This window comes from Gopherus evgoodei, chromosome 5 (genome assembly GCF_007399415.2).
Source record: "Gopherus evgoodei ecotype Sinaloan lineage chromosome 5, rGopEvg1_v1.p, whole genome shotgun sequence".
Lineage (NCBI taxonomy): Eukaryota > Metazoa > Chordata > Testudines > Testudinidae > Gopherus > Gopherus evgoodei.
In genome coordinates, this window is record NC_044326.1 from 104,921,943 (window position 1) to 104,941,998 (window position 20,056).

The following is a 20,056-nucleotide window of genomic DNA, read 5'->3' on the forward strand; positions in this document are numbered from 1 at the left end:
TGATCCTAACGGCGACACTGAGATGATCCCACCCTACGCACACGCGGCAGGCGGGAGAGCGCGGAGGCGGCCGGTGCCAGAGCAGCGGCCGCAGGGCCTGACTCGCTCCCGACCCCTCGGAGGAGACGGAAGGTGATAGTGCGGTGCGGGCCCCGGAACTCAATCCCTCCCTCCTCCCGCGTGACGGCTCCTACCTGCTGCATCCCGCTCCCACCGGCTGCGGCTCCACTGCGGTCCGGTCTCCACCTGCAGGGACACAATGAGCCGCGTTACCGGAAAGGCGGTGGCGGCCCCTCCCCCATCGCCTCTGGCCACGCCACCAGCATCCCCCCGGCGCCACGTTCTCCTCTGAGCCTCCCGCGCGCTCGGGCTGGGGGGAGGGGAGCACCCACGCGCCGGCCTGAAAGACAGGCCTCAGCCAGGGGGGCGCGCCACGCAGAGCGGCAGAAGCGTTTAGCCCCGTGGCTGGGAGCGAGGCGGGGCCCATTCTCCGGCGCGCAGGAAACCAGGCCCCCGCTCCCACCACCACCGGCTACTGCTGCCCCTCCGCACCCAGAACAAGCGCGCCCGCCACGCGGCCCTCTCTCGCCAAGGCAGCAGCCCCGCCCCTTCCGGCAAGGCGTACTTCCGGCGTGGGTGAGGGGCGTGGCTACGCATTGGCGCGAGTTCCCCCTTGCCCGTGGTGCAAGTGCGCAGGTGCAGGCTGCGTTGTCGTGCCGCGAGATGAGGGAGCGCGGGAGGAAGGGCCCGGGTTGTTCTGTGTCAAGCGGGCTGCGCTGCTGGGCCCACGGTTACCAACCTGCCCTGATCCGCCTGGGGCCGCAGCCGGGGGGGTCACTGAACGTTACTGATACACAGGCTGCCCCCGAATTCCATCGTGTGTGTGTGGGGGGAGCGGGGGTGTATGTGTGTTTGTTACCTGCCTTGGTCCAGAGCAACTTCTGTCAAAGCCTGGGCCTCCTATGCAAAACTCAGCCGCCCTGTGGTTACTGACGGACAGCAGCAGGTCAGGGCTCTTGGTTCATGTATTCTAGGGACAGGGGTGAAAGTAACTGAAAGGACTTACGGGTATGCCGGAGTCCTGAGTAGGGGCGTGACCTCAACCGGAAGAGACAAGGCCTTTAAAGATTTAAAGGCCCTGGGAGCCCCAGGGCCTTTAAATCACCCCGGAGCTACCACTTGCAAAGGAGGCTGGGAGCCCTGGGGCTGTGCGGCGAAATAAAGGGCCTGGGGTTCCGGCTGCTGTGGTGCTCCGGGCCTTTTAAAGCACCCCCCGAGCCCTGCTGCTGGAGCTGTGGCAGTGATTTAAAAGGCCTGGGGTTTCTCGCAGCGACTGGAGCCCTGAGCCTGTTAAATCACTGCTGGGGAAGCGGTCCAGTCTGGAACAGCGTACCAGCTCTGTACCGGATAGTACCTTCTTACTTTCACCTCTGCCTAGGGAGTTGCACACTTTGTCCATAGGCTGTGTGTTGCACAGACCTGGGAGCATCTTGCATTACTCCATTACCAATCCTTCAGAACCCTCCCATTATGGGTTTCAGGACCCCCTTATGACTGCCTTTCTGTCATGCCATGGATTTTGTGTCCCCCATTGACCCATTTTCCCTCATTTCTCCCTCTCCCCCTTTTCCTCCATAGTAAGGCCCACCATTTCCCAGGGGTCCTGACTGACCTATAATTCCCCCCTGTCCCCATACCAGGGACAATGTGCATTCTCATTCTCATTCCACTTTTTCCCCATTCCCCCATATCAGAGTCCCCCATTCTTCCATAGCTAGGGATTCTTTGTGACTCCCATTCCTGCATTACCTCAGTACTTCTTTCCTATACCAAGGGCTCCTTGTATGCTCCCTTTCTACTCATTTTCTTTTCCTCTCATACCTGGGTCCCCATTCTGCCCCCTGCCAGAGGTTCTGTGTGCCCCCCTTCTTCCCATACCAGGGGCTCTGTGTCTCGCTATCTCCTCCCCTAAGCCAGGAGCTCTGTGTGTGTCCCTATTTCTCTCTGTCCTTGCCTCCCCATTCTCCCTTCTTCCCGCCAGACATATTTTTGCAGAAGTGTTTGAAGCTCTGCAAACCAGCTACCAGGAGATCCATGTGTCCTCCATTTCTCCCATTTGTTTTTTCTGATTTTCATCAAAATCAATAGACTTCTGGCCACTGATGACTAGATTATTCTCTGACATTTTGGAATTTTTCAGATGTGGCATTCAAAAGTTATTGCACTGAATTACACACAACAGAGAAATGCCATTGAATTGCATGTTAGGCCTCAGTTTGCTTGGTCAATAATGTGAAAGGGCCACGGACTGTTGTAATAGAAAGTTGAAAATGTAAAAACAGATTAAGGGAATAAAAAATTATCAAAGAGTGAGTCAATCTCATTTGCTGAAAATTTTCTACCTTTGATCTCATTGAAATTCTGTGTTCATGTTCAATTTAGAAATATACGAGAAAGTGATGGTGGTAAGGATATTCTTTAGTAAGTAGGATCAACAGTTTCTAGCCACTGGGTGGTGCTGTTGCCCTGTTGTTCAGATATTTATAGATTTATCAAAAAATGTTACCCTATGAAAATTGTTGGGTTCAAGAAGGTTAATCTACTATTGCTTACAAGCGTGTAAATATATAATCCAATGATGATGGCATGTAAGGTTACAATACTCTTAATGGATATGCCAAACTACTGAATGCACAAGATCTTCAACCTGTTATACTAAATTAACATGCAGAACACTTTACATATACAATAGCTTCTACTGATATGGCAGAACAGTTTAGTCAGATGATGGTAATATTATGACAATTCAGGTTTACATTAGCATTATGTGAAATATGTGTGGTATTTAAACTTTTGCAAGTCCATAATTTAATGTATTTTATTTTCAGAGGCATCACTGTGCAATATTGGTAGTCTACCTATGGCCATCTCTATACTACAAACTTTAGTCAATGCAAGTTATGTTGGCATAAAGCTGCCACAGTTAGTATACCTCTTTTGCATGTCCATACTTGGCTCCTTGTGTCAGTAATGCACATGTTCACCAGGTGCGCCATGAGTAAGTAACCCAGTGTGCAGCCCACCACCATCCAATGCATTGTCTTTTGGGAAATTTTGGCAATGCATGGTGGGGCAGAAATGAGTTACACAGGGTGACTGGGCTCAAGGAGTCAACTTCCCAGTGTGACACTGTCTCCATTGCATAATGTCATCTATATCCCATAATTTTCATGCCTTTTTTTCAAAATCCCACACACCCATGGAGCATGGGCAGCACATGAACTGCTGACTGGGGGAGGCTAGCTCCGAGCACTGCCCCTTCAACCCAAGCCAAGCCCCCCCTTCATCCGAGCCAAGCCTCCCTCCACTGGAGCCCAGAGCCACCCCACCACTGCTGCTACCAGCCCAGTTCTGCGGCTAGCCCCCGCAGCCCCAAAGGAATGCTGAGAGGCACATGGCCCCAGCCTCCTTAGCCTGGGAGCAGTAAGACGGTTGGCGTGTGGCCCCAGCCTCCCCAGCTCTAGAGCGCGAGTGGTGCGTGGCCCCAGTCTGGGAGGGCGGGCGGTGTGTGGCCCCAGTCCTGAACCATGGAACGGCAGGCAGCGTGCAGCCCCAGAGCACTCGGGGGCTCTATTTGGAGCTGGGAGGACTGGTGCCGCAGCCACACGCAGGGAGCGTGATGGCAGGGGACGAGGTCATGCCTGGCTGTTTGGGGAAGCAACACCTCCCCCCTACCTATGTGAGCTGCTGCTTATGCCATGCAGCCTGACAGAAGCATGGAGCCTGTACAGCTCTGCACTGTTGTCAAAGCATTGCAAGCTCAGGACAAAGAATCCTCTGGTATTTGCAAAGTCGAAAGATGACCCGAACCAGTGAGAAGCATGATGATTTCTTGGAGGACAGACTGCAGTGTGACATAGCAAGAACCAATTCAAGGTGGTTGTTGGCGTTCAAAGAGCAGCTGCAGATGATGGTGCACTGCTTCTGGGTCCAAAAAATGAGCCCTAACTGGTGTATGATGTCATTATAATGCAGGCTTGGGATGATGAACAGTGGCTGCAGGGACACCAAAATGAGAGTGCATTGACAGCGGAGAAGTGAGTGGCAATCGCACTGTTTGAACTTGCAACACTGGATTGCTATTGGACAATGAGAAGTCATTTTGGTGTTGAGAAATCCGTTGTGGGGGCTGTTGTCATGTTAGTGTTCAGGGCCATTGATTGTCTCCTGCTATGCAGGTCTGTGATTCTAGGCAATGTGCAGGACATAGTGCATGGATTTGCAGCAATGTGGTTCCTGAATTGTTGTGGTGCAATAGATGCATATCCCTATTTTGGCACCTGGCCATCTTGCCAGAGTACATCAACAGGAAGGGCTAGTTTTCTATGGGTATGGAAGTGTTGGCTCACTAGGAACATTTCACCGACATCAGTGTGCATGATGTTTGCATCTTTAAGAACATGGGACTGTTCAGAAGGCTACAAGCAGTTTCTTTCTCGACTGGTGCATTAACGTTGACAATGTTGAAATGCAATAGTGATCCTCGGGGACTCAGCCAACCCCATGCTCATGAAGTAATATATCAGCCACCTTGATAGCACCAAGGAACGATTCAACTACAGGCTCAGCAGGTGTGGAAAGACAGATGAATGCTCTTTTGATGGATTGAAGGGATTGAAGGGACACTGGCATTGTTTACTCATAAGATTGGATCTCAGTGAAAAAACAGCCCAATGGTTATAGCTGCTTGCTGTGTCCTGCATAATATCTGTGAAGCAAAGGGTAAAAAATTGCCACCAGGATGGAGGTGGAGGGTTGTAGCTGAGGCAACACATGGGGGGGACATGTGGGGGCACATGCTCCCCAGATTTGCTGCTTGGCTTCTCCTGAGCATGCCCAGTCGCCACCCCACTATCAGCAGGCATGGGTCATCTCAGGCAGACACAAAGGCTATTAGTAGAACTCAATATGCAACGATATGGTTCAGGGAGGCTTTGAAAGTGCACTTTAACAGTGAGCCACAGTAATGCATTGTGGTGTACTGTGCTCCACCTGCCTTGGTGTTTTGGGGCCAGTTAGGATTTGTGTGGTGCTTGGTGTATATCTATGACTATAACACTGTCAATACATATATTAATTTTGCAGTGCTTGCTGTAGATTTCTGATTATTACAGTGTTTGTCACTGATCCTATGAGCTGTGTCACACTGTACAGTAAGAAGTAAGGGTGCTTTCAGAGCTGCTATGCATTCTGCAGCATATGTTGTGAATAGTAAAGATGAATTATTTTCCAAAGAATAGAATTTTATTTAATAACAAAACCAGTGCAAAGAAAAATCTGAGCACTTTAAAAGTACATTAAAACTTAATAAATTAATGGAACAGAACTTATCAAAGAGAAAGAACATTCAGATGCATTTTACCTACCTATAAATCAAACCATGGCTCTCACAGGTCAGTGTATGTGAAGCTGTCCTTAATTTCCCTGATGGTGGAGTGGTAGGGGGTAAGTATTTGGTCCCTGATGCACGTGGAATGTTGAGGGAGAGTGTAAGCAGGTGCTGTAATGGAGTGCAAAGGGAGGCAAGCCCATGATTGTTGAATCTGTGATGTGCATGCTTAGAGGATCATTGTGTTTGTAATTGGAAGAACTGCAATCATTGTAGCATTTGTGTATTAATGCCTCTGGCATGGATATAACCCTTTATGTAACCATTTAGCTGGCTTATTCAGTGCTGTACAATGAATAGCAATGGGTTTATGGCTCTTGGGGACTTTTAGACTGGCATTTTTCACTCAGACATAATTCACTTCTCTAAGGTGAGTAGGGTCTAACTTCATTTTTGAACAATAGCTGGATAATTATGTTTATTTTCTAATTTCTATCTTGCTGGGATAATGCTAGATTTCACCTAGGCCTAGTAGTTAAATATATTTATCCCACGTGTGCAATCATACCCTTCTACCATTTCCCCCAACTTGCAAGTCCACTGATTTCCTCTGTTCTTGACTAAGGACATCACAAATTGCAGATGAAAAAGAAAGGGCCTGATTTTGAACTTTGTTTATACAAGTGTAAACCAGGAGCAATTCAATTAAATCAATGGAGTTTCACCAGAGAAAAAGTGGTGTGCAATCAGACCAAGGTCCTAAAACAAGTCATAGCAATAGAATTACAATTATCAGAGTGCCATGATGGCCTCCATATTTGTATGTCAATGTCAACAGGTATGATTTCCTCCATTCAGTCGTGAGGTTGCTCCAATCATACTGATCATTTTGTTTCAGTTTAGAGTTCATCAGTCTCCTGAAATTTCTTCCCCATTACATGAATGCAAAGTCCAGAATTATTTTATTTTTATTTTTTTGGTAGGTTCCTTGAACCCATCCAAGAGACATCTTGTTAGTAACATCGGGGTGCACAGCCAAAGGATTTAGAGGGGAAGAAAAACCCTCAGATGATTGTGCTGTTTCTCAAATCTGACTGGACCAACTAAACCAAAGGCATTTATGACTGAACTTTTGTTTACTGTAACCAGAGCTCTTGCTTGATAATCAAATAAACTTGGATATGGATTGTTAATATGGGTTATGAATTTGCTTCTTTTTTTCTATTAAAACACTTTTCTTTTTAGTTTAAAACATATGTTGCATGAGTACGCTAAATAACCCATAGCACCAGAGAACGAAGATAACTATTAAAACCAGGTTAGGCAAGGGACCATTAATATGCATGTTCTTATTCTGCTCTGTTGTTCCCATCTCATTGATCTTGTCTGGGATTTTCTCAGCCTTATGGCTGAGGGGTGAAAACATTATCTAAAGTTGCTCTCTAAAAATGAAAGTTGGATGATGGCATTGGGGGTTTAAAGGCCACATCTCTGGCCCAGATAAAGCCCATTTTCACCACTCTGATGACACCAAGGTTTTGTCTAGATTAGGACTTGGAAGGGGTTAGCTAACGCTAATGTGTGAACAGTCTAGTGTAGATAAGGCAGCATGCTATTAACATATGTTAAACTGGTCATATTTAAACCTAGGTATTTGTCATAGTTCATAATAAGCTCAGCCCAATCAAGTGAGCAGCTCAGGGGGCTAGGAGTGATAATGGAGTTCATGTTCTCCATGGTAAGGAACCTCCCACATTGCTCCAATGCAGTTCCATACCTGTGTGACTTTGAAAGCAGCAGAGCAACAATTTTTGGGATTAACCATGACTAGGGTGCATGCCACATTCGTGAGGAATTTTGGGTATGTAAGGAATGTGAGATAGCACACAGCCACAATTATTCTTAAAACTATTTTTCTGCTTTCTGCTACAGAACACAGAATCTGAACTGCACGGTAACAATGTAAACAGCTCCCAAAGAAGAAAATACATTGAAAGGTACATGGGCGGGGATCTGGAGTCATTCCCAAAGTCATCATGTTTCTGTCCAAAATGGACACTGATATCGGTCAAATCATAATTGGGACTCATACTGTCAATTTTGTGCTTTGTCAAAGCAATTCTCACCCCCCTTTGAAGAGCAAGGGAGTAAAATCAAGGAAGAGGTTGAGATTTAGCTGCTAGAAAAAAGAGACTGTTCTTTTGAGTGAATGTAGTTTTTTTTTTAGTTTTTCTTTTCTGTTCTCTGTTTTGTATGCTTATGTGTTTAGTGTTGACCAGCAATCTGTTTGGGTTTTTTTCATCCTTTTTTCTCTTCACGTCAGTTCTCGGGGTGAGGTTGCTGAGGGCAGCACCCAGACTCTTGTACTTTAAGAAAGTTACATTCCAAGTAAAGAATGTGGTTAAAATTCTCACTGTTGTGAAAGAGGATGAAGGGGAGTTTGTATCTTAGGAATTCAGTAATCCAAAGGTGAAAGGGAATTAATGTACACTGGACTACATTCTTCTCTCAGTTACAGAATAAACCCGGAACAATTCCAATGGGTTTGATTAATCCACTGGGGCACAGAGTGGTACATTTTGCAGCTACTGAACCCATGGGAGGCAGCAGCATTTCATGGGGTGGGCAGATTCACCTCAGGGAGGGAGTGGTGCACTTACCACCCTCTTCTAAGTTCTGCCAGTGAAGAGCAGCTTTAAATTCTGCAATAACTTCCTGGTTAAAGCTGCCCAGAAGAGGAATCAGCACTTCCTCTGGATGCCCCTTCCTTTTGTGGGGGTACATACAGGCCTTCTGGCAGGACATAACAGACAGGTGGAGCTTCTGGAAGAAGCCAGTGGAACCAACACAGCAAATCGGCCAACTGACTAGTGGTGCTACTCCAAATTTACAGCTCCATAAAGGAGAATAGAACTTGGCTTAATATGTTCTAATGAAACAATTTGTTTTCCCCAATGAATTTAGAATTGCAAGTATTGCTGATAGTGGAGCTCTTAGAGAAGGGCAGGGAGTGATGGGTACAGAGGAAACTCCATTTTTTAGTGTTTGTCCTTTTTTTTTTTTGGTCTCATTTTGCTTACGGAAAATTAAGTGTAGTGGAAAAGCCTGGAGAAATGAATTCAGGGCAGAAGCAATCATATGAAGTGGATTTCATTTTAAAGGGCCTGCATTTATTTTGTTGCATTATAATATGACTACTGGCCATTTATTTTAGAAAAGTAACATTGCTTCCAGTATACTACAGAAGGAAATGGGCATATTGGAGATCTGACCACCTGCTACCTACCTGTAAACTAAACCTGACTGTTCTGACCTTGCACCATTTGTGTTCCAGACTTTTGTTCTACTGTATGTCATGTGAATAAACTGGTTGTTCCTTCCTTCCTTTATCTGATATCTACACATTTGAAGTCTCAATGTTTTCCTTCCAGTCAGGGTCCCACAACTAAGATGTGTATACAGTAGTTACAGGTAAAAATTATACAAGAAAGGAATTTGTTTTTTTAAATTTCTGGACTACTGTAGGTGACAGGACAGCTCAAGAAAGGAGTTATGCTGGAAGACTCACTAGAAAGCATTAGATTTTTACAGGCAGCTCTGTCCTGTGATTATGCAGTCTGATCTCCTGTATAATTCAGGCCATAGACTTTCATCTAGTAATTTCTTGTGTCAAGTGGAATAAGTTGGGGTTGAGGTAGGCCAGGGATAGGCAACCTATGGCACGTGTGCCGAAGGCGGCACGTGAGCTGATTTTCAGTTGCACTCACTCTGCCTCGGTCCTGGCCACCAGTCCGGAGGGGCTCTGTATTTTAATTTAATTTTAAATGAAGCTTCTTAAACAGTTTAAAAACCTTATTTACTTTACATACAACATAATTTAGTTATATATTATAGACATAGAAAGAGACCTTCTAAAAATGTTAAATGTATTACTGGCATGTGAAATCTTAAATTAGAGTGAATAAACGAAGACTCGGCACACCACTTCTGAAAGGCTGCCGACCCCTGAGGTCGGCTATATCTTTTGAAAAAAGCCAGAAGGTTTCAAGGGATGGAGAATCTGCCACGTCCTTGAGCTGTTCCAATTGAAATGATCCTCACTGCTAAAACCGCATGCCTTATTTCCAATTTGAATTGTCAAGTGGAGCAGAAAGGAATAAAGCAAGAGAAGTGGGAAAACAAAGGGATAGAAAAAGGACAGTGGAAGAACGGAACAAGAGGGCCAATGGGAAAAGAAAGCAACAGACAACTGAAAGGCAAGAAAGAGAAAAAGATAAAACCAAAGTACATTGAAGCAATGGGATAGAAAACTTAGACCGAAGGCCTGATTTTCCATGGTGCTGGCTCCATTTTGGTTCTTTTTCTTTCTTTGTCTGTGATTCCTTTAAAAAAAATATTATCTTTGTTTTCCTGAGGGGAAAAACAGACACTTCTTTGCTTTTTCTCCAGACAGAAGCAGCACCTTCTTACCCAGTTGTAGCCGGAACCTGAACGGTGCTAAGCCACAATTCTCATCAATACAAATGATAGTTGACAGTGCTTGGCACCACTCAGATTCAATCCTTTATGTTATGTCTTCCCTATATACCTCCTCCATTTCTCTTTTTTCTAAAGTTCTTGTGTTTCTCATTCTGTTTTCTCTAGCCCTTGGCTGCCCTCATTTGTTTTTTCTCTCCTCTTGTGAGTCTTCCTTTCTGATCCTGCTAATTTTACCCTCTTCATTCAGGGGAGCATGGAGCATTAAGAAAGGTGCTTGATGCACCTTTCAGGTCTGGAACATTCTGGACTGGCATAATTGAAAGATCTGTCAAATGGCAGCGTTATCTGAGTTGGTGACTTGAGTCTAACAATGTATAATGGCCGGATGCTGCTTGTAAGCAAAACGCTCTGATTGTGCTAACTCAATACATTTGTGTTGTTACTTTACTTTTTTTAAATTATCCAATTAAAGTAATTGTAGTTAATTAAAAGAAACGCAAACATTATAGTAGGTTACATCACTTGCCCATAATAAACAGACTGCATCATGTTGATATTTCTGTGTCACTCCAATACAACTCTATAAGCTTCTGTTTGGCCAGGTACCATCCCATCTAGAGTGCTTTTCTGACCTCAAGTAGTTGATAGTACAGAATTTTTCTTTGGTAATATTAATTTTATAGTAATTTTTATGGATTTTTTCTAATGCTCCCTCCTGTCTACCAAGGCTGTTGGAATGTCTCAACTATAGAACAGTTTCCTCCAAAGCTCACCTAAGGGCAAATACTTTTAATAGAGCTCTCTTGCTCTGTATATAAAGATCTGAAATGTTACTGTAGCACACTTACAGCTTCTGGCACAAGCTATATAAAAAGTAATCAACAAGCAAAGGCAGTAAAAAGCAGCTGCACAGAGCAGTAATATCCATATACCAACAGAGTAAGCAATATTTTTCTTTTAGAAAATCTTTCAGGCAACTACTGTGCTTCTGAACTGTATTGTATCTCAAAGTCAAGGTACAATAGCTGCCAAAAACCTGGAAGAAGAAAGCTTTTACAAACATAAAATCACTACTACATGGCAGTACATTTTCTTATCAGAGTTTATTGTTGCACATCAGATATCATGCCACTATCAGAATAATATTCAGTTTTTTTAATTTTAAAAAACTTTGAGAAAAATGTTTCCAGAAATTTTCATTCAATGTGAATGACAAGAATATTACGTCTATAAACACTGAATATCTATTTAATTTCTTCCTGAGGAAGTTTCACATTTTTAAGCAAAGAAAAAGGGTATTCTGTACAAACTAGCCTGCAAATCAGTTAAACTCATTCTTTTCTCAAATGTGGCGCTGGGAAAATACTGTAGCACTTTCATGAACGTTTATTGAAACAGTCAAATGAATTTATATCACCTACATTTATGCCCCTTTATGTTCACTTTCTGCAAACAATCATGCATTGAATTTTATTACCACAGATGTTTGTGGAAAGCAAATTTCAAAGTCAAATGCATGAGTATTTGCAGAAAACAAGTTACACTGCACACAGACAAGTATTTGTATAGGAATTCCTTGCACACTCATCTAACCAGGGAACAAAAATCATACCACATTTACCAATCACAACTAATCAACTAAGCCTGACTATCAAATATTTTCAATAAATGTTTCACAATCAAACAGTAAATTAAAAAAACACATTAAACTTGGTAGGATATTTATGAAAATGCATTTGAAGAAACTGCAGTCTGCTTGTAGATAAGTGATGAGCTTAAAATAAGCTAAACTTGGTCAAATAAATATTTTTTTATGAATTACTTGCTCAGCTTTACTCACGTATATCCTATTATTTTCAGTTCCAGCTATTGTACATAAAGCAGGGGTTCTCAAACTGGGGGTTGGGACCCGTCAGGGGGTCACAAGGTTCTTACATGGGGGCTGTGAGCTGTCAGCCTCACCCTAAACCTCGCTTTGCCTCCAGCGTTATAATGGTGTTAAATATATTAAAAAGGTTTTTAATTATAAGGGGGTTTGCACTCAGAGGCTTGCTGTGTGAAAGGGGTCACCAGTACAAAAGTTTGAGAACCACTGACATAAAGTCTGGAGTCTGCATGCCTTGCTGAGACTCCTTGTTCATAACTAACTTGGTTGGTCCTGAATAAATGTAGTTTTTACTTTTTTTTTTACAGGCTTTTGCTGACTATTGTAAAAACATATTTTAACAGAATATTTCGGAGGAAAAATTATGGGTAGGTGCATGTATTCTCTTTTAGGGCTCATACAAAAAATTTCACTCCAAATATATCTGCAAATCAGCAGTAAATACCTTTGTAAACTCAAGAACACTATCAATTTGCCTTTACTATTCACTGTTTTTAAGTGTCACAATCATATTTCTAGTGCACGAGAAGTTAATGCTATCTGGAGATGCTGATGCTAAGAGCTTGATCCTCTGGACTTTTCTCAGGCATTGTCAAAATAGGAGTTTTGAACAATAAGGATTTCAGGATCAGGCCCTGTGCAATGCACAATTCTGAGAACAAAAGGCCAAATACTTTGTTTATAGTATTTACTCAGGCAGAACTCCCTCTGAAATCAATGTGGAGATCGTGTGCTCTGTGCCCCTGACAGTCCCCACACCCCCTGATAATTGGGATGAAATGGAGCTTCATAGCAATCTTGGGAGCATGACCTGGCTCCAAAATGCTTATGTAATTGCTGCTTTAAAGAGAGCAGAGTAACTGTAGCACCAGAGCAAAAACACAAGCTTTGTGCAGTCCCTACAAATCGTGTGTGTTTTCTGGTTTTTTTTTTAAATGTTTTGGTGATGGTACATCAGTTGTACACTAAGGATGAAAGGACCCTATTGAAGTCAGTGGGGCTACTAGAGCATCACAGTAGGTGTTTCCCCCCATGATTAAAATTAACATCTTAGTTGTTACAAATCCATACTGACATTTGCAGGTCACATCAATTGTTTACACATGAAAAGGATTTTTTCTTTTGTAGTTATTCAGAGTCCAGAGGGCATCTTTTACTAAATTAAAAGAATTTTAAGAAAAGTCAAATTTGGACCTAAAGCACATGACAGAAAGTGAGAAGATTTTTTCATTCTATAAATAATTATGATGTTCAACTTATAGAATGTCTACTCTACTAGATCCTTTTTGTTAATCATAGATACTCCTTTATGCAATAATGTGCTGAGTAATGTATATCTTTATACACAGCAAATTTGCCTAGATATTCTTCTTTACAGGCCTATCAAAATTATGTATTACAAAGACAAAGTCCATGAATAAAAAAAGTTACAAGTTAGAATTACAATACGATCTCAACATCTGTTTTCTATTTAGTGAACAATAAACTGGTTTCCATCCCATTACCATAAAAATTAAATTGTATGGTTTATGACAAACATAGAAAAGCTTTTCCCACCATTTGATGTACTTTTTAACTGCCCATTTTAAAGCAATATTGGGATGTAGTTATGGAACCAAGCATCACATTTGGAACGATAGTATACATAGGGAGCAGGGAGGGGTAACCTACCATGCCCATTTTTTGACTTTGGGTATTTATTCATTAGCTGTCGGGCATTTTTAAAACACATTGAGCCATATTTCAGTGGAGTAACATGAGGGCTAAATTTGGCTCATATTTTTAATGATCTCTTTCCTAATTTTTTGAAGTATTAATAATTATGCCCTGGTCTCACATGTTTAAGTAGGCGTGCTGTTTAACTGTGTAAACTTAAACATATACTTAAGTGTTTGCAGTGCTGGAACCTAATTCTATATCATGACTGCACACGGTATTAATTTTTATTTAACTTACTCATTTGTTTAATTACAGAACTTTTAAAAAATATATCCCCCATGGGAAAGAAGTTTTTTGCAACTTGCATGTATTAAATTGGAAGGCATGAGAGATGCCACCACTTTTCAGTCAGTATAAGAGGAATTTTGGGAAACACACATCAAATAAATACATAAATTCAACACACCAAAACCAGGACAAGATATATTGTAAATTAAGGCAATCTTAATGGCAATCTTAGGTCTGTTTCTGTTCTCACACCAGTTTTTTCGCTGATATAAGTCTACTGATTTCACGGAGTTACTCCTCATTACAGCAGTGTGAGATCAGAATCTAGGCCCCATAACTTGCAAACTCACAGGAGCTAGGTGTGAAAGATCTACTCAAGTCATTTGTTCATTGCAGTGCTATGGTTTGGTTCACAGTGATATAAGTTAACACTCAGATTATTACAATGTAAATTTATTTTTAACTTTGTGCTTTATATATCTAATTAGTTTTCTTCTTAAACATATAGTCGTCTCTGTTCAGAATAGTCTATATTCCTTTTCTGTTGCTGTTTCAGCAGACTTTGTATGGAGATGCAGTATTTAAAAGCATAGATCTGAACTTGAAAGGGATCCACAGCAAACTATGGTTTCCTCCTCACAGAGCAGGGCCATATTTCTTACATCATTCTTGCTACAGTGTTTTAGCCTGTGGCTTCAGGATTTGGCTCACAATACATATTCTGTCCTATTGTTTACACCTAAGCAACATGTGTTTGTATTCCTCAACTGTGTTCATTTATTTTAAGTTCAAAATTTGGTTAGCAGATTCCAAAGGCAGGAATAGATCTGGCCATTGTGTGTTATACAGGGTTTTCTTAGTTTTGTTTTTTGTTTTGTATTGACACATAATAATAAAAAAGTAATGAAAAATCATGAGCAGGCAAACAATGGGCTACAAAACTTACATGAGACACAACACTCCTAAGTTTGAATATAAAAGGGTAAATATTTACTATGAAATTGGACAGGTTATGTAGCTTGCTTTTAAAGCTTATACCAGTTACTATTGACTTCCACATGTGCGCACAGTAGTTTACAACAATTCCACAGGCCCAGAAATGCCGAAGAGAAAACCTGCAGGCCTCCAGAGTTCTAAGAGACACAAACATTTTCACCATCCACATGCCAGCATATGGAAAGAACTTCATTCTTTTATTCTCTTTTGAAGAGGTATATTTTACACCTGCCTTCTGGTAGCTATTGAAGGCTTTAGGTAAGATGACTGAAGTATGGAAGAGAGATTTCAAGAAGCTTCCTCTCAATGCTATCTCACTTTCTGTAGTTCCTGTCTCAGCCATGATGGCAGGGGTTGTCCCAATTTGTGCAGGAGTTTTGACAGTTCCACATTGTGATCTCTGTAGTAGCTTGACAGAAAAAGCCCTACACTGATGGATAAAAAACCAGACATTTTTATTTAGTAAAATAGTGTACTGTAGATGCTAATAGATTTTGAGTTTTGCAGTTTGTTTTACCAGATGTAAACTATGCCATGTTTTCTTCTGTGCAGTAGACTTCTCCTATATACTATGTATTATTGCACACAGCATCTATACTCTATTTAGCTGAGTTGCAGGGGATTATTTTAGTAGATATACAGTTAATTCCAAACTATTCATCAAACTGATCATGGTCTGATCTCAGATCAAAGAAACTGATCATGGGTCTGATCTCAGATACATCTATATAGATCCAGAGTAACTCTGGAGTCAATAAGCTACTCTGAGTTTACATCAGTGTAACTGAGGGCAGAATATAACCTCATAGTATTTCAGTTTTGTCTTTTTCAGAGATATTTAGGATAGACAAACATAATACAAATAAGTAAAATACCCCACAGAGGTTGATTCTCCTCACAAGAGTTACTCCTGATTTACACTAGCATCAGAATAAAATCAGGCCTACAGTACAATAAGTAAGTACAATAGTACTTACTACTGACCAAGTCTTGAGCTCTTCACTCAGGTTTCATTCAGACTAAGTTAAGTTCAGTATGAGAAGGCCAGAGTAAAAATAGAGGCTCCAAATGCTTGCTGAGATTTCTTCCCCTCCTCTGTGCAGAAGCAGGAGTTTGGACCTCAGCTATCAGGCCTGTGAAAGTAACTTTATCTGAACATTTCTGAAGGAACATTTTCCAACTGATAGATACCAAAATTAATTGATCTTAAAAATGAATTGCCACGAGAACATGTGTAACTATTAATAGCCTGACAAGTCAAAAATGAAGCAGACTGGAAGAACAGAGGACAGCCTCACACTTACACGTCTGATCACAACTGCAACAAACCCATGTGTTTTGAGCTTGTTGCTGGTGTGGTTGCTCAGCTGAGGGGCTGGGATGTTTAACTGTGTTGCAGCTTTTTGAGAGCTACTAGGTTTTCAATATGAAGAAAATGTTTAAAAAACAATTTCAGGGTAAGTTAATCTGGAGACATCTTGGCCATTATACTCACCCTTTATACAAAAGGTTCAAAATGATCACGTGGTACATGGTATCAGAAAGGCCTCGGCTGTAGGGAGAGTTAATACAAATAAACTATAGGTTGTAAATTTATCCTCTTGTTCTTGTTATAATTTTGTCATGGGGTGTCCCATGGGTGTGAGTGAGGCACTCCTAAAAGCCATTCAAATGCTGTATTGCCCAGAAGAACAATGGTTTACCTCTGAATCCATAGGAGGGTATTTTCTGCCTTTGCTCTTTCCAAGACACTTGGTTTTTCCTTCTTCCAGGAGTTGACACCAGAAACCTTTATGTGAATCGAACCTGAAATGAATATTTTGTACACTTTCAATTCAGCAAACAGATCAAATATGTTCAATCTAAGATTTTTTTTATCACTTCAGCAACTTAATATTTCAGTCCACTTTCTCCTTGTTATTCAGGCAGGACCCCCCTTAGCACTAATGCAAATTATGCTTTTCTTTGGAGGAAAGACTAAAGAATAACAGGCTACCTAGCTATCCTATAGATTTCTAGGGCACACATAATTGAACACAGATCCCATTGAATCTAGGCACATATAGACCCTATTTAATTTTATTTATAGTTAATGTTTAAATTGCAGAAGCATCCAAAGATGCTGTACAGGATTGGTGCCCCATTTCATTGGGGGCTCTACAAACCACATAAGAAGGCACAATCCTTGTCCTGAAGAGCTCACAATCTAAATAGACAAGACAGACACAGGGTGAGAAAAAGGGATACAACATACAAGCTAAGAGTCAACTTCTGCAACCATTACTCATCTTGAATACTACCTGATTTGTCCATTAGCTCCATGGATATTTATGTGACTAGTTACAGAATAAGGTACTCCTCACTGTGAGTAAGGGTGGCAGACTCAGGCCCAAAGTGACTATATATGCGGCTAAGGGGAGGACAGGATGGGGTAAGATAATAGGAGTAAGGCAGCAGAAAAAAGAAAGGATGGGTGAGACTACGCATGGAGTAGGGGAGGGGGAGACAGGAAGAAGAAAGAAGTGAGGTGAGAGAAAAGGCAGTTGAGGAACATGGAAGACAGAAAGAACGAGGCTGGCAGTGATGTAGTTGTGTAAGAAAAATGGAGTAAACAACCAAACACTAGAGAGGATGAATGGCCATTGTTTAACCTGAAGAAAACAGATTCTGATGAGGACAAACAATTGGGTTCAGGGGGTTGTGATGATTACTGTTGAGGTGAAGAGATTTTTCTCCAGAGGGCTGAATCTCCCCTGGGAGCCCTGCTCTTCCTCCCCCAGCCCACATGTGGGCACTTAGAGCCTGGAGCCCAAAATATGGTGTCTGCTCTTGGTCAGACCTGCAGGTGGGGGGACCCCATCTGGGCTTCTCCCTTACCTATTGGCACCACAGAGAAATAAACAAAGTCTCTCTGTGGTTCCCCCAGCCCCCACTATATTTTCTCAGGCTTTTGAAATTACACCAGTGTCAGTCTAGCAATGGATTAAAGGTGTGATGATGTACCTCACAGTGAGATTCCACAGTGATGACATTATCAGGGTTTTGGCTGTACAGTAATGTTAACATTAAAATGCCTTATTTTTAATTCACAAGGTATATGGACCCTATCTTGCTTCCATCAATGTCAGTGTCAAAACTCCACTGGGAGAAAAACTGGTTTCTTAGACTCTTCTCTCCTCTTTGCCAGCATAATGAGTGATTCACACCAATAGATGAGCACATCTTAAGAGCTCTTTGCATCAACATTATATGCACATGCTTATTTTAACATGACTTCTCTATGCAGCCAGCCGGGATATTCACCAAGCCAGAACAAAATATACATGTCTGTGTACAGACATGAACTACGTTGGGCTAGAGATCTGGATAGGTGCTTTGTGTCTTTTATAGATCAAATCAAACAATACTAATAAATAATGTCAATGGAGCTGTATCTGGACACGGTTGAACAGATCATATATTTTAGAGTACATTTCAAAGGCCATATTATGCCTTCAATCGATTTCTTTGATGTCAATCGGAGTTGTACATGACTGATCAAGGGCACAGCTTTGGCAGTAGCATGGACACAGGTAACACCTGTTTGATGCATGAGAAACTATATGCAATAAGTATTGACAAAGATTCATGGGAGTCATATTTCCAGAAGTGAGCAATTATAGTGGATCCCATGTACATCACGAAGCAAAGTGCCTTTAAATTATCCAAGATATGTGGATTATTGAAGTATTATTCATTTTATTAAATTTTTTGTTAAATTTCCATCTGACCATGCAGAAACAGAGGTATATCTGCACAGTTAAACATCTGCACGGTTAAAGCTACAGTCTTCCACCAAAATTCCTCTCATTTGAAGGCTTAGAGACAAATCTTCAGCTCAGTTTATGTACTTGTAAAGGGTACAGTTGCCTTCAATTGCTATATAAAATGGCTGCGCACCATCTTGACTGTTCCTGGAGATGGTCAGTTCAGGGCATGTGGATTGGAAGGAACCCACAATCCACTATCATATATCATATTTTCCCCAGGGGTGGGGAAATCGTAAGTTGGGTCTACCCTAAAGAAACAGAGACATTGTAATTTAATTTAATGGGACAGCAGTTGTTGAAGTATCAATGGTGCAAGTATTGTTCATACAGAGTTAATTAAAAGACAATTCATCCACAGGAACATCCTCTCAAGTGACAGCAGATGATAGTATAAATTCATGACAAACCGTAGTATAAAAGTGATAGGCATCAAACAAAGCCCACAGTTAATAAAAAGACTGATATCCCAAGATATTTAATTGCTTGATAGAAATACTAATATTGCAGCCAACTTGTTTTAAGGATAAATTCATCAACTTCAAACTGCTGATATCTTCTAGCATGATCTAATGGGTGGAGCAGGAGACTGGCAACCAGCACTCCTGGGTTCTTCTTCTGGCTTTGTCACTGATTGTGTGCCATTAGGCAAGTGTTTGTTTTTATACAGATTTTTAGACAGTGTCCATCACTATTAGTCTACCATTCACTTTCAGTGCTTCCATCTAACCTTCTGTAAACTAGGCAGCATAATATTTACCAACCTCAAAGGGCTTTGTGAAGGTTAAAGGGGTGTAAAATGTTTTGAGTTCATTGGGTAAATAACCTATATTTTATTTCATATTACACTATTGCAATTTTGTAGGTACAAGTAGAGATGGGAATTTTCTACTATATATATAGATCAATAACCAAATGACACAGAGGGCCGAATTCATTACTGGTATAACTAAACTGATTTAAATGGAGCTATAGCAGCATGAATTGGGGTCAAAGTAACGGAAAAAAATTGCCTGAATCTCAGTTATGTTAAATGAACATTATCTGTGTTCAAAGGTAGACAAGAAGGAAAATCCTGCTGCAGAATTAGATGCAGAATAATATTCACAGCATCCAGGTCAAGGCCTTTGGTGTACAAAGAAACAGAGCTTTCAACAGAGTTACTTCCAGGGATGAATTGGGTCCATTATGTCTTTATAATACACTTGACTTTATCTCCTGAAAGATAAAATCTGTTTTGCTACATACGCCACAAAAAGGAACAGAGCACAACTGTCTGAAAGCATTAATAGAGAAATGTCTAGGAAAGAAAAGAATTCTTTTCTGAGAGCATCTTATAAAAACAGACAATGAGCTCACATTCAAAAAAGCAGCCTAAGGTTATCAATCTTATTTAAGGGCAAGTGAATCTAAATGTCTGATTCCAAAGGATTTGTGTACATGAGTGTTTATTATACAGAGAGTAGTTTTACATTCCTGATACTAATATTGTTGAGTCTCATGCAACTGAATGTAAAGGAAAACCAGCCTTCTGTCCATTCTGTTTATGCGTGG

General features: G+C 41.4%; 1 protein-coding gene across 1 annotated transcript in view; it reads right to left on the reverse strand.

Moving 5' to 3' along the window:
- Positions 1 to 14,910: 14,910 nt before the first annotated feature.
- The window catches only part of LOC115652371 (bifunctional heparan sulfate N-deacetylase/N-sulfotransferase 3-like), a 114,210-nt gene continuing 109,064 nt past the window's right edge, over positions 14,911 to 20,056 (reverse strand). The window contains 3 exon segments of the mRNA XM_030564314.1: positions 14,911 to 15,116; positions 15,118 to 15,126; positions 16,400 to 16,502. Coding sequence (XP_030420174.1) covers positions 15,006 to 15,116; positions 15,118 to 15,126; positions 16,400 to 16,502 — 223 coding nt within the window. The 3' untranslated portion in view covers positions 14,911 to 15,005.